Here is a 12,427-nt window from a genome sequence, read left to right as displayed (position 1 = left end):
CAGATGTACATGCAGATAAAACACCTATATGGACCCATGTATGTATTCGTAATATATATAAGTTAAATGAGGAAATCCTGCCCTTGGGATTGTACAGTTAGGTCAAAAGATGAAGACCAGAGTCTAGTAAATGATGCCGACTTTCTTAGAAATTCACATGGAAACAAAGAGCTCTGATTAACTACCACATCGTCACAGTAATGCTTGTGATCCATCATAGGCCTACATATGAAATCTAAAATAACTAAGTTTCTAAAAAAAAAATAGGTTAGAGAAGCTGAGTGTGGTCATGGCATCTGTGGACCAATATTCGGGAGTGTCAGGAAGATCCCTACAAGTTGAACCAAGTGGTCAACACAGAGTTCCAGACTCTCTCTCTCTCTCTCTCTCTCTCTCTCTCTCTCTCTCTCTCTCTCTCTCTCTCTCCTCCCTCTTTTTCTCTCCAAGGAAAATACCCTAAGGAGAGATAACCAACTACAAAAAATTATATATTGGGCTTCATATAAGAAAACTCACTCAATTCATTAGAAGCAAAGTCAGGCTGGACTGGAAGAGGAGCATCTTCAATCAAGTACAAAGTCAAGTCTCCATCACACTCCAAACAAAGGCTTCTATTAAGTCAAGAATCCAGAATCTATTTGTAAAGATTTACTTATTTTTAGTTTTGTTTTGCGTATGAATGTTTGCCTGCATGTATGTCTGTGCATCACGTGTGTGCCTGATGCCCTTCCGAGGTCAGAAGAGGGCACTGGATCCCCTAGAACTGCAAGAACCCAGAATCTATAAGGAACCTCTTACAAGGCACTAAGGAAAGGGTAAGTCAGCCAATTCTAAAATGGAACTCGGTGCGCCCCAGTGGGTTGGTGTCAGAGCTGGATGTTCTTCGCGCTGCCTGTCGGGACAGCTCCAGCCTGGCTGCGTTCCCAGGCGGCGCATCCCGAGAACTTGGGTTGGCCTTCCTTAAACCGGGGAGGCGTTGGGCAGAGCTGGGCTGCGGCTCCACCCCCGGGGGTTGCCGTTTCCTTAGAAGGCGAAGCCCTAGGCTTGGCCACTCGCCTGCGGGGAGTCCGCGGGACGCCTCCCGCACGCACCACTGGAGATCAGGACTTCTGCGAGCGCGGGAAGACCAGCGGAGCCTGTGCTTCGGCTCGGGCGTGGACGGGGCGGGCGCTGGGGCGGGGCGCGCTCGCGGGTTTGAATGGAATGGTCTAGACCGGCGGAGAGAACGGCGAGCGGGTCCTGAAACCAGAACTCCATCGCCGCCCCGCGCGCCATGCGGCCAGAGAGGTGAGTCGGGCAGGCGTGGCGTCTGTCCCCTGGATGTAGCACCATGGGAACGGCGACACCGGGAACAAACACCCGCTCTGCGAGGTGCACAAGTGCGTGGCCTGGATCGCCGCGCCGTTTAGAGCCTTGCTTGGGAGTTGATTTCCCTGCCGGAGAAGCCCCTGTCGCCTGGTCGCCCAGGCTACTCTGCTTCCTCCGTCGTCCCCAAACTGGTCCTCGAGCCTGGGCACTGTGACCACAGAACCTATCGGTATTTTTCTCGCGGTGCTTCCAACCCTTGAACACCGCCGGTGATTTAATTTAGAACCTAAAATAACTTGGCACTGTGTTTTAAAAGGCTTGGGGAGCAAAACGAGAGGCCATCCGAAACTGGCCCTTTTTGAGGGCGGCGGCCAGCCGACCTCCTCTGTGAGCTTTGGATCGGCACTGGACCGGGGCGCACGCGGTGGGGACCGCTGTGCCTCGCGCTGTGCCTCCAGGTCTCCTCGCGTGGCGGGCGTCCCTTCCCCGCTTGGCTGGAGGCCGTCCGGCTGTGCTTTGTCTGTCGTAGGTGTGGTTCCTCTCGCCTGCGCTTCGGCCATGGAGGTGCTGCGGCGCTCTTCTGTCTTCGCTGCGGAGATCATGGACGCTTTTGATCGCTCGCCCACAGACAAGGAGCTGGTGGCCCAGGCCAAGGCACTAGGCCGGGAGTACGTGCACGCGCGGCTTTTGCGCGCCGGCCTCTCCTGGAGCGCACCGGAGCGTGCTTCTCCTGCCCCTGGAGGACGCCTAGCGGAGGTGTGCACCGTGCTGCTGCGCTTGGGTGAGTGTGGCACACCAGTAGCTACGATCCCAGCCCCCCTAGCTCCCATAACTGGTTGATGGGCCTGCCTGTTGTGTTTCGGGGGACTAAGTACATCTGTTCTGCAACGACATTCCCTTCTCCAGACATGCTCAGTCCCTCTTTGGCTGCGCCTCACCCTCCCTCTGGGGTAAAGAGGAGGCGTGCATGCGTGGGAGCCCAAATCTGTCTGGAATGGTGAGGGTGCAGGACAGGCCACCCAGGTTGGTGCTCTTCTGTTGTCCCCTAGGCTTGCCTGCTTGCTGGCTCCTTTGCCAGGCCCCCCACCCTTAACCCCCCAAGTCTGCTTAGCTCAGATCACAGACATTCTTGTCGTAAACCACAGAAAGCTCTGGAAGAGTAATATTTTAGCGGCTAAACTTTATTGTGACCCTTGTACTCTGCTGGACTAAAAAATCCTTTGTGGGACCACATGTCCCAATGTTTGTTTTGGAAAATAGGCCTTTTAGTTATTGGCTGAGATCCGACACCCATTGCTGTTTCCCTTGATGGGAAGGCCCCCCGCCAGGGCCTTCTCGAAGGACATCTGGGACATTGTTTGGAGGGGTCACACACAGCTCAGTGGCTCTCCTTAGCTCCTCTAAGGCCTGGACACGTGAGGGGGAAGGATAGGCAAACTTTCCTTTTGGAAGGTGGACAGTTCACCTTATCACAGCCGGACTGGGGCCTGGCGTTGTCCTGGGGCTGTCCAAGGGAATAGGTGAATAACAGAGATCACATAAATAGGTAAATGGTTGTCAGGGAGAGCTGGTGTGCACTCTCCTGGTTGGAGGGAGCCATGGATGAGCTGGCTTCCTGTGAGATGAGTTATGCACACATACTATCTTATATAGGCCCTGCATCTCTGTGCTGCGATGGCCTCAAGGAACAGGGCTGTGTAGACCTGGTCTGCCCAAGAGGTAGAGTTCATGCCATCTGAGTTGGGCATCCAGGAAGGAGGGCTGTGAATGGACAGAGGGAGCTATCTCTGTGTGTGGGAAGGATGAGTGAAGGGGTTTGGCTAAGCAAATTCATCAGAGAAGAAGACCGGGAGCTGCTGCTGGAGAAATGACATAGTGACCTCCTGAGAGTTCCTAGGGCACGGGGTGGCAGGGAGGAAGTCTTGCCTTGGGTCTGACCCACTCAATGTCTGTCCTCTTGGCCCTTTTGGTAGGTCCTGGGAGGACTGAACACTGGCCTCTAGAAAGGAACAGGTCAAAGCCTTGTGCTCAGCTAGCAACTTTAAGGCCTTTCTCCATCACTCAGTCCTATTGTTCCTACACTCTGGGGTTCAGACCTTTCTAGACAGCCAAGGGGTTTCCTGGAGGAAGAGCACTTGCATCCCAGTGTGTGCTTGTTCAGGTTATGTTTGGTGCTGTCATGACTATTCAGGATGATTTTTTTCTAAGCTCAGTGATAGCTTCCTGCCCCCCCCCCAAGCATGACCCCAGCCACAGACAGGAAGCAGCCCAGCTTGTGTCCCTCGGCAATCTCCCTGGGGTCAGTCTCCAGAGGCCCCCAGGGTTTTAATCCTTGGCAATACCCAGGCCAGCCTTGGGAATTTCCATGCCATCTCTTCATCCCCTGGCCCTCCTCCTTCTGATTCTGCACCCGTTCCAGATCTTAATTAATTAGATAGAGCACAGCTGGCCTCGGGGATGACGTGGGTGCCCTTATCGCTGGGACAGGCCAGGCGGCAGCAGCATTTCCCTGTTTGCTTTGGCTGGGGAAGTGGCTGGACCAGGGGCACCCAATCAGAGGCTGTGTGGAATTCCCGGCACCATCTTTCCCTGTGCGTGCATGATGCTGCCAAGGGCACTGCAGCCCGGGGGGGCAGGTGGGACGGTGGCAGGCATCCTCTTTGGCCCAGCTATGGCTGCACTGACGTAGGAGCATATAAAAGCACACCCATTTGGCACCAGGAGCCCATGTTGGCATGTGGGTGGTACCATTTTCCCAGGGCCTTGGCTCAGCCTAAGTCAGTTCACTGAGCCATCACTAGTGATGCTAGTGCTTCAGCCAGGACAATCCTATGAGGCAGCAGACGGTGACTACATATTCTAGCTGAGCCCCTCTCCATGTTGGGTTCTGCCTGCCTGCCTGCCTGCCTGCCTGCTGTGAGTCACTGACTGGGTAGGCACTGCCCATGCACCACTGCAGAATTCCTGCCCCACTGGCCCAGCCAGCTTGCCTTTGGGAGCTGGAGGTTCCACGGCCTCCTTTAGTCTCTTTGTTCGTGGGGCCAAGGTTGGGAGAGTCAAATGAAGTAAGATAAGGTGAAGGGGTGGGTGGGTGTCAAACAGACAGAATGGAGTATCAGGGCCAAGTGGAGAGAAAGGTGTGAGCCTGCAGGTCAAGTGAGGTCAGGTGGATCAAGGACAGGATTGAGTCGTGGTCAGTGCTAGCCACAGGGCTACGGCGTGAGAGGACCTGAACCCCTGTGTGCCCATGCAGGGGATGAGCTGGAACAGATTCGCCCCAGTGTGTACCGAAACGTGGCCCGGCAGCTGCACATCTCTTTACAGTCTGAGCCTGTGGTGACGGACGCCTTCCTTGCTGTGGCAGGCCACATCTTCTCAGCAGGTAGGTCTGGCCTGTTTACTCAAGGCACCTCTGGGAGAGGAGGCTCAACATGTGTGGGTCAGGCAGGCTTACAAAGATAGAAAACCCTTGGGATCCTCTGACACAGTCCTATGGGTTCCAAGTCACTGCTAGCATACTGCCAGCCTCCTGGCCCTCTGGGCTGTGCTGAACTATGTCACAGCCCAGTCCAGCAAGAGCTGGCTCAGAAGGCAGCGTGTGGTGCTGCTGGCCACTTTCTTTTTTCTTCTTAATTTTGGTTTTTTGAGAAAGGGCTTCTTTGCCTAGCCCTTGCTGTCCTAGAATTCTGTAGACCGTGCTGGTCTCGAACTCGGAGATCCTCTCTCTGCCTCCTGAGTGCTGGGGTTAAAGGTGGCATCACCATCCCCAGCTGTTTGTTATGTTTTTATTTGGTGTGTGTGTGTGTGTGTGTGTGTGTGTGCGCACTGAACCATGGCACATGTGTTCAGGTCAGAGGGCACTTTTGGGAGTTGGTTCTCCTTTCATGGTGAGATTGAATTCAAGTCTCAGGCTTGACTCTAGGTGCTTTGAAATTGAATACCCTGAAACTTGAGAGTCTAATTGGGTGGGGCTGGGAGTTTTCATGGTGGGTATAGGAGTTATATATGTAATGAGTTGAGGTGGTAGTGGAATTTAATAATATAAGTGAAGGGTGGTTTATGAAAGGGATGGACTAATGGGAGAAGGTGGCGTAGGAGTAGCAGTGATACATGGTTGTGCTACTTGGTTAACAGTAGTGGCTGGGTGGCCTTTGTTTATGAGTATCTTTATTATTATCAAGATTTCTTGATAATTACTGCTGCTGGCCATCCTGAGGGCTGTTGACACAGGACTGCCTGATAATTTGATAATGGTCCAGCATTGGTTGCGGTGGTGGTACCCTGCAGGGCAGTGGCCCTCTGCATATACTGGGTTTTGGTGACCATGGTATTTGAATTTCCACAGCTAGATATTTCCACATGGGATATTTTAAAAGATGGGTATTCCAAAGAGTCTCTGAGTGTGCCTGGTTGTGGGGCACTTTAGGAGATCAGGGACACACTTATCTGGATGACTGTGACCACACTCACCTGGGGCTTTCCCAGGGCCTTCCATGTCTACTCCAGAAGTGAGTGACAGGCAAGGCCGCTTCTTAGCTCTTGCAGCCTCCTCCCTCTCTGCCTCAAGTTCCACTATTGCTGCTTGCCTTTTGTACCCTGCCCCGGGTTTACCGTAGGCTGCAAGACTTATCTCCCCACACCTTCCTGTGCTCTTCCCTTAGACCTTGTGGTCCACATGTGTCATTTACGGCAGATCCATGTGGTCTTTTCCCTAGGAGTGGCGAGGTCAGGGTCAGCCAGTGTGGCTTCTGGACCGAAAAATGTGGGGTCAGGGGGGTGGGCTGTGGGTAGAAAATGAATGTGTGGATGATGGAGTGGGAGAGGTGGGGAAAGGCTGTGGTGTGGGTCGGGTGGGGGAGAAACTGTACCAGGAGTCAATGGGCTAGCTCCAGTCCCTTTCTTGAAGGTAACCTGCAGATACCTGGTTGGAGCGATAGTGGGGAGGGCTCAGGAAGGAAGCCAGCAGCCATGAGTTTTGGGTGGAGGATCACCCTTGCCCTCTCTGGAGCTTTGCAACTGACGCCAGCCATGGGTTGTTGCCTGGGCGTCTGTCTCTAAGCTGTCAAGCAGGCTGGTTTACGAGCCAGGAATGGTTAGATTTATAAGGAACTTTGCTTCTGAGGCTGCAGATCTAGCCCGTGGATGGCTTCGGTGAACCCAGGAGAGACTGGACCTCCGTGAGTGGCAGGAGTGAGCAGGAGAAAAGGACTGGGGCTTTGGGGGTGGTAGTGAGTGAAAAGGCCAGAGGAACCTTAACCCCTGTCTACCGTCCCTTCCTGGTGCAAATCCACCTTGAGCAAGGAGACAGCCCAGAGAGGCAGCTCTAGGAGATCCCCTGTGGGAGACAGAGCCCTTTGCAGCTGACGCCAGCCACGGGTGGCTGCTTGAGTGTCTGTCTCCAAGCTGGGGGGAGAAGGTGGGAGGAAGAGAAGCATGGGAATGCAGGGTGGTCACATCTCACTGGAGGTCAGGAAGTACCAGCAGGCTTGACAAACACACACACATGATGATCAGCATCATTGCATGCGCCAGAATGGCGTCATCCTTACCAGGATGGCTGTACCACCACAGCGCTGATGAGGATGTGGGGAACTCAGCCTTGACTCTAATAGCTGCTGGTGGGACACACTTCAGAAAACAGCCTGGCAGGTTCTCAAATGGTGAAGCATGGTGTTTCCGTGTGACCCGCCAAATCTACTACTAGATGTAAACCTAACAGAAGAAAACACGTGTCTGCAGAGAAGCTTGCCTTGTGTGTGTTCCCAGTAGCATCAGTTACACAGGCAAAAGTCGTGACTATCCACTCGTATATGAATTGACAGTGGATGTGTGGGATATTGGTCAACCATGAAGAGGAGTGTGGAACCTTAAATGTGTCACACACAAATTCCATTTGAGAAATTGAGAAATATCGTCAGAGTGCTGACGATAACAGAGCAGATTAGAAGTCATCAGGGGGCAATGGGGAAGCAGGGCATGACGGCCAGTGGCTATGGGCTTTCTTCTGGAGAGATAAGATGTTCTGGAATTATGGGGGCTGGAGAGATGGCTCAGCGATTAAGAGCACTTAGTTCTCCTCCAGAGGGCCCGAGTTCAATTCTCAGCAGAGCTGTAAGTTAGTTCTATCCAGTTCTAGGCTATCCGAGTCCTCTTCTGGTCTCCTTGGGCATAGCATATATATGGTACACAGACTCACAGTCTGACAGAACACCCACCCTTACACATTAAAAAATAAATGAATCAGGGCCAGGCCGTGGTGGTGCACGCCTTTAATCCTTGCCCTCTTGGAGGCAGAGACAGATGCATCTCTGAGTTTGAGAACAGCTTGGTCTACAGTACAAGTTCCAGGATAGCCAGAGGTATATAATAGAGAGACCTTGTCTCAAAAAACAAATAACCCCCTGACAAAAAGAAAGAAAAATCCCAGCACTTGGGAGGCAGAAGCAGGCAGATCTTTGTGAGTTCAAGGCCAGCCTGGTCTACAAGAGCTAGTTCCAGGACAGGTTCTAAAGCAACACAGAGAAGCCCTGTCTCCCCCCACACACACACCAAAAAAAGTTCCAGAATTAGATCATGAATATATGAGAGCCCAAGGGAAAGCAGACGCTCCCCAAGATGTCCCCCCTCTTCTGCTGGGAATGTCATCGCCCTATGGAACTCACTGTTTAACAGGACATCGAGCTCCTCGGTTCTTGTGGTGGATCGGGGCACTCTGTGGGTGACGCGTGACTTCTCTATCACATCAAGGTCACAGCTAACAGCAGGGAACCCTGTGAGAACGTGACTGACAACTGGGCCTGATCACAAGGCCCTGTTAGTCACTGACCCTGAGTGGTGACCCTGGCCTAGGATACCCAGCAGGCAGAGAGCCAGGACTGTGCCCTAGGAGTGACAGGGGTGCCTGTGGATGCCAGAGTGGAGCGCAGCTGGATTCCAGACTTGGGTTTATTTCGAAAGAGACGGAAAGTCACTCCAATGGGAGAGTCAGAAGCTGATGTGTGGTACTTTATTTCAGGGGGGTTGGGTTCTCCCCCTCTCCCGTTCCCTTTTGAGCTAACAACATTCATATACTGTACATTTAGTCACTTTAAATGTCAGATCTGGTGGCATTTAGCACATTCAGAATGTTGTTTGTCCCAATCCTGAGGACATATTGCCTATCGGCAGTAACACCCTGTCCCTCACCCCCAAACCCCTATGAATTTTTTTTTTTGATTCGTGGGCGTGCCTGTTCTGGGTTTCCTCTAGGTGGACTGGCACAGTATTTGTGCCCTTTTGTGTTTGGTTCCTTTCCCTTGCCGTGTGTGGCATTCATCAGAACTCTACTCTGGTAATTGGCTGTATAACCGTGCCGCTGCGGGATCTCAGCAGTTTGCCCACGAGCACTTAGGTTTTCCTTGGTGGTGAACATCTGTGTGCTGACTGGTGCGTTGGTAAGAGGTCATTCTGAGTGCTGTGTGAAGGTGGGTTGAGGGGAATGTCATAGTCTGAAAATGCCACGACTTAGCATCTCACAGGCCAGCTGTGGCTAGCTGTGTGAGCTTTTCAGGTCTTACCAAAAGCTCTCCAACTGCCTTTGCTAGAAGAGCTGAGAACAGCAGTTAGCTAAGCCCTCATCTCATCTTCGCGTGTGTGCATGTGTGTGCGTGTGCGTGTGCGTGTGTGTGTGTACAAGCCTGTAGGTGCAGACGCTCCTGTGTATAGGTCAGAGATTAAGGATGAGTATCTTTTTTCGTAGCTTCTTCCAGTTACTTTTTTGAGACAGTCTCTTACTGAACCTGGAGGTCACTGATGACCTGGCTGGCTGGCATCTTGTTATAATTTATCCTCTTGTGCTGTTAACAAGGGGAAATGGGCTTTATTTTTTGAAATGCTTAATGTGTTATTTGTGCTTTTTTTTTTTTTTGGCTCCCTCAGTCTCAAGACCTTCTTGCCTCAGCTTCCTGCTACTGAGATTACAGGAGCACACTACCTGACCTACCCCTTCTTTAAAAGATTTGTTTTAATTAATTAATATATTTATTTAGGTTTTTTGAGATAAAGTGTCTCTGGCTGTCCCAGAACTCGCTCTGTAGACCAGGCTGGCCTCTAACTCAGAAATTGCCTGCCCCTGCCTCCTGAGTGCTGGGTTAAAGGCACACACCAGCATGCCTGGCTGATTTATTCTATTTTTTAATATTTTTATATTTTAATATAATTTTAAATATTGATATCAACTATATAATTTACAGTTTTAATATTTATATTTACAAATGTCTAATATTTTATGTTTTAATATTTAAATGTAAATAATATACTTAAAACATTGTTTTGTTTTTAATTATGTGTATGTGTTTGTACCTCTGTGTGGATGTGTACGCGTGTACTCAGGTCTGACCCTGGGAGAGCAATAGGTGCTCTTTAACTACGGAGCCATATTTCCAGCTCCCTCTTTGGAGAGGAGAACTTACGTAACCCAGGCCGGCTGAGGATGACCTTGATTGAACTCCTTTCTGATTCCCCTGCCTCTGCCACAGAAATGCTGCGATTATGCCAAGACCCGACTCTTTTTTGTCAGTACTAGTGATAGCATACAAAGTTTCTGTACTCTTTCCACTTCCGTGTGTGTATGCATGTTTGCGTGTCTAGGCACATACGTGTGCATGCATACGGGGACCCAAGGTTGATGTGGGCGTTAGCCTTCTAATTCACTGCGGCAGGGTTTCTCAGACATACCCAGAGCTCGCTGATACAGTGAAGCTTGCTAACCAGCTTGCCCCGAGGATCCTGTCTGTCTTCCGAGACTAGAATTGGGGAGGGTGAGCTGGCATACCTACCCCGCGTTTATATGAGTTATGGGGCTCCGAACTCTGGTTTCCAGGCTTGCTTAGCAAATACTTTAACTACTGGGCTGTCTCCCCCAGCCCCTACATTTCTGTATGTTAAGGTGCTGCGTGTAATCCCTCACAATGTTGTTCATTTATCGTTATGCCTCCCAGCAGGTCAGCAGTCTGGGGAGGAATCCCCCTGTGGACTGTGGCTTTTTTTTCTAAAGCAAGCCTGGGATAGGCCCTGACCTACTGCCCTGGCGTCAAGGTTCAGAGCAGCAGACAAAACAGGGTCGGACACACCCTTGTTTGCTGCTTTCCTTGCCCAGTTCTGAGTCAGCTCAACCCCGCTGTGCTGAGCTGCACTGCTTTCCTGTGGCCCCCTCTCTCAGATGTGGGTAAGGCTGGTCTCCTAGGCTCCAGCAGGTATGGCTGGGAGCCTGCATCTACAGGAGAACAGCCCGAGAGGGAAAACCTGACTTGCTGGAGACGGTGGTCAAGCCTACTAGCATATCTGGTCAAGTGCCCTGTTGAGGTGGTGCCCTGTACAGAGGGTCCTAGCTCCATTGTCATCATTAGTCACCAGCTGATGGCAGGCAGGAAAGTAGCTTAGAGAAGAAGCTCAGCTCTTCATGGTACCCTAGGGGCTGGACACGACTTTGGGTCTGATCAGCAACTCTCTCTCTCTCTAGGCATCACATGGGGCAAGGTAGTGTCCCTGTACTCGGTGGCCGCAGGGCTGGCAGTGGACTGTGTCCGGCAGGCTCAGCCTGCCATGGTTCATGCCCTGGTTGACTGCCTGGGGGAGTTTGTGCGCAAGACGCTGGCGACCTGGCTTCGGAGGCGTGGTGGATGGGTGAGCCTGAGAATCAGCGGGGCTGTGGGGTGCGGTGGGGTGGGGTTGGTGTGGTAAGCCCTGGAGTGTTAGTGCGGGAACAGACGGTGGAGTGGGATGGAATATGGGGGCCATAGGCAAGGGCTTTAGGACTCAGGGTTGCTCTGGGATGCAGGCAGGTGCTGGCTCTTCTGTGCCTGTGCTGACATGATCCCAGACCCTAAACTCTTGTCCTCCTGCTGTTCCCAGAAGGCGCCTGGCAGAAAGAGGCCAACAGGTAGTCTTTCAGAGACAGAACCAAGCCCCCCTCACAGGGAGATTTCAGTGCTGCCCAAAGTACTTCACTTCCCTCTTGGGAGCCCCACTTTTCTCCATTCTCAAGAAGCAGGACCTAGAGGGGCGAGCGTCAGGATCAGGGCAGGCCCTCCTAGTCTCCGTGCCTGACTGCCTACATGGTTGGCCAAACCAAAGATACTTTTGGGTACTGGGCACGGAGGATGGGCTCTGTCCAGAAGCCCATTTTCGCCTGTAAAATGGGTAGGCAAGGACGTTTGGCTTGAGACCTTTCCCCTTCTAACTCTCAGGAGTCCTGAACAAGTTTAGGCCCAGATGGGCCACATCCTCCTTTCTCAAACAGCTTTGTATATTCCCTTTGTGATCCGATGAGACATTTTTCTAGAGCAAGGTACTAGGGACCTCGGGTTGCCTGGTCCGGCTAACTATCCCATTTTTTTTTCTCCCAGACTGATGTCCTCAAGTGTGTGGTCAGCACAGACCCTGGCTTCCATTCCCACTGGCTCGTGGCCACTCTCTGCAGTTTTGGCCGCTTCCTGAAGGCTGCATTCTTCCTGTTGTTGCCAGAGAGATGAGCTGCCCACCAGGGCAGGGGCCACCCCTAGAGCCCCTGGGCCCAACGCACAGGGCCCGCAGCACCTGCAAAGCACCTTCCTCTCTCAGATTGGGAGCATCCGGCCCTCGGGGCCCTGTCCCAAACCCCATTCCTTGTGGACCCCGGTCTCTGGGAGGGCTGAGTGGAGGAGGCCATCCCAGAGTCTGGAGCTGGCTTCAGTGTCTTCTGTAGTTCTTCCCTTGGGTCAGTGCCCAGCCCTGGAGAAAGGAACCGGGGGACACTTTCACTTGATGCTCAGGGCCTCACCCCAGGGAGGGCTCTTCCCAGGACACGAGCTGGCCTCAGTCCTTGTGGGAAGCAGGTCCTGTCCATCTGATCTGAAGGTGACTCTGGCTAATGCAGGAGCCAGGGATGCTTCCTGTCCCTGAAGGCAGAGCAGAAGGCTCCTGTGTGGCTGCTTAGGCTATTTCTAGATGAAGAAGGTGTCCCTAACCCACAATGGGTCCTTCGTGGCAGAGACCAGGGTGTAGGTAGTTCGTCTGACCAATGAGCAGAGATCCTGTGGATGAAGTGGTCTGCTTAAGCGGGACCCCAATAAAGTTTTACCCAGTGGAGTGTGAGAGCCTA

The 12,427-nt window shown here is 52.4% G+C and overlaps 1 protein-coding gene across 1 annotated transcript; it reads left to right on the top strand.

Moving 5' to 3' along the window:
• Positions 1-908: 908 nt before the first annotated feature.
• On the top strand, positions 909-12,427 carry Bok (BCL2 family apoptosis regulator BOK). The gene is made up of 5 exons (XM_075951537.1): positions 909-1,287; positions 1,838-2,089; positions 4,562-4,690; positions 10,808-10,971; positions 11,694-12,427. The coding sequence occupies exons 2-5, from the start codon at positions 1,867-1,869 to the stop codon at positions 11,817-11,819; spliced, it is 642 nt and encodes a 213-aa protein (XP_075807652.1). The 5' UTR covers positions 909-1,287; positions 1,838-1,866; the 3' UTR covers positions 11,820-12,427.

The sequence above is a fragment of the Microtus pennsylvanicus genome, chromosome 17 (assembly GCF_037038515.1).
Source record: "Microtus pennsylvanicus isolate mMicPen1 chromosome 17, mMicPen1.hap1, whole genome shotgun sequence".
NCBI classification, from domain to species: Eukaryota; Metazoa; Chordata; class Mammalia; order Rodentia; family Cricetidae; genus Microtus; species Microtus pennsylvanicus.
The sequence above is the reverse complement of the archived record's forward strand: the minus strand, read 5'-3'. Positions and strand labels throughout refer to the sequence as shown.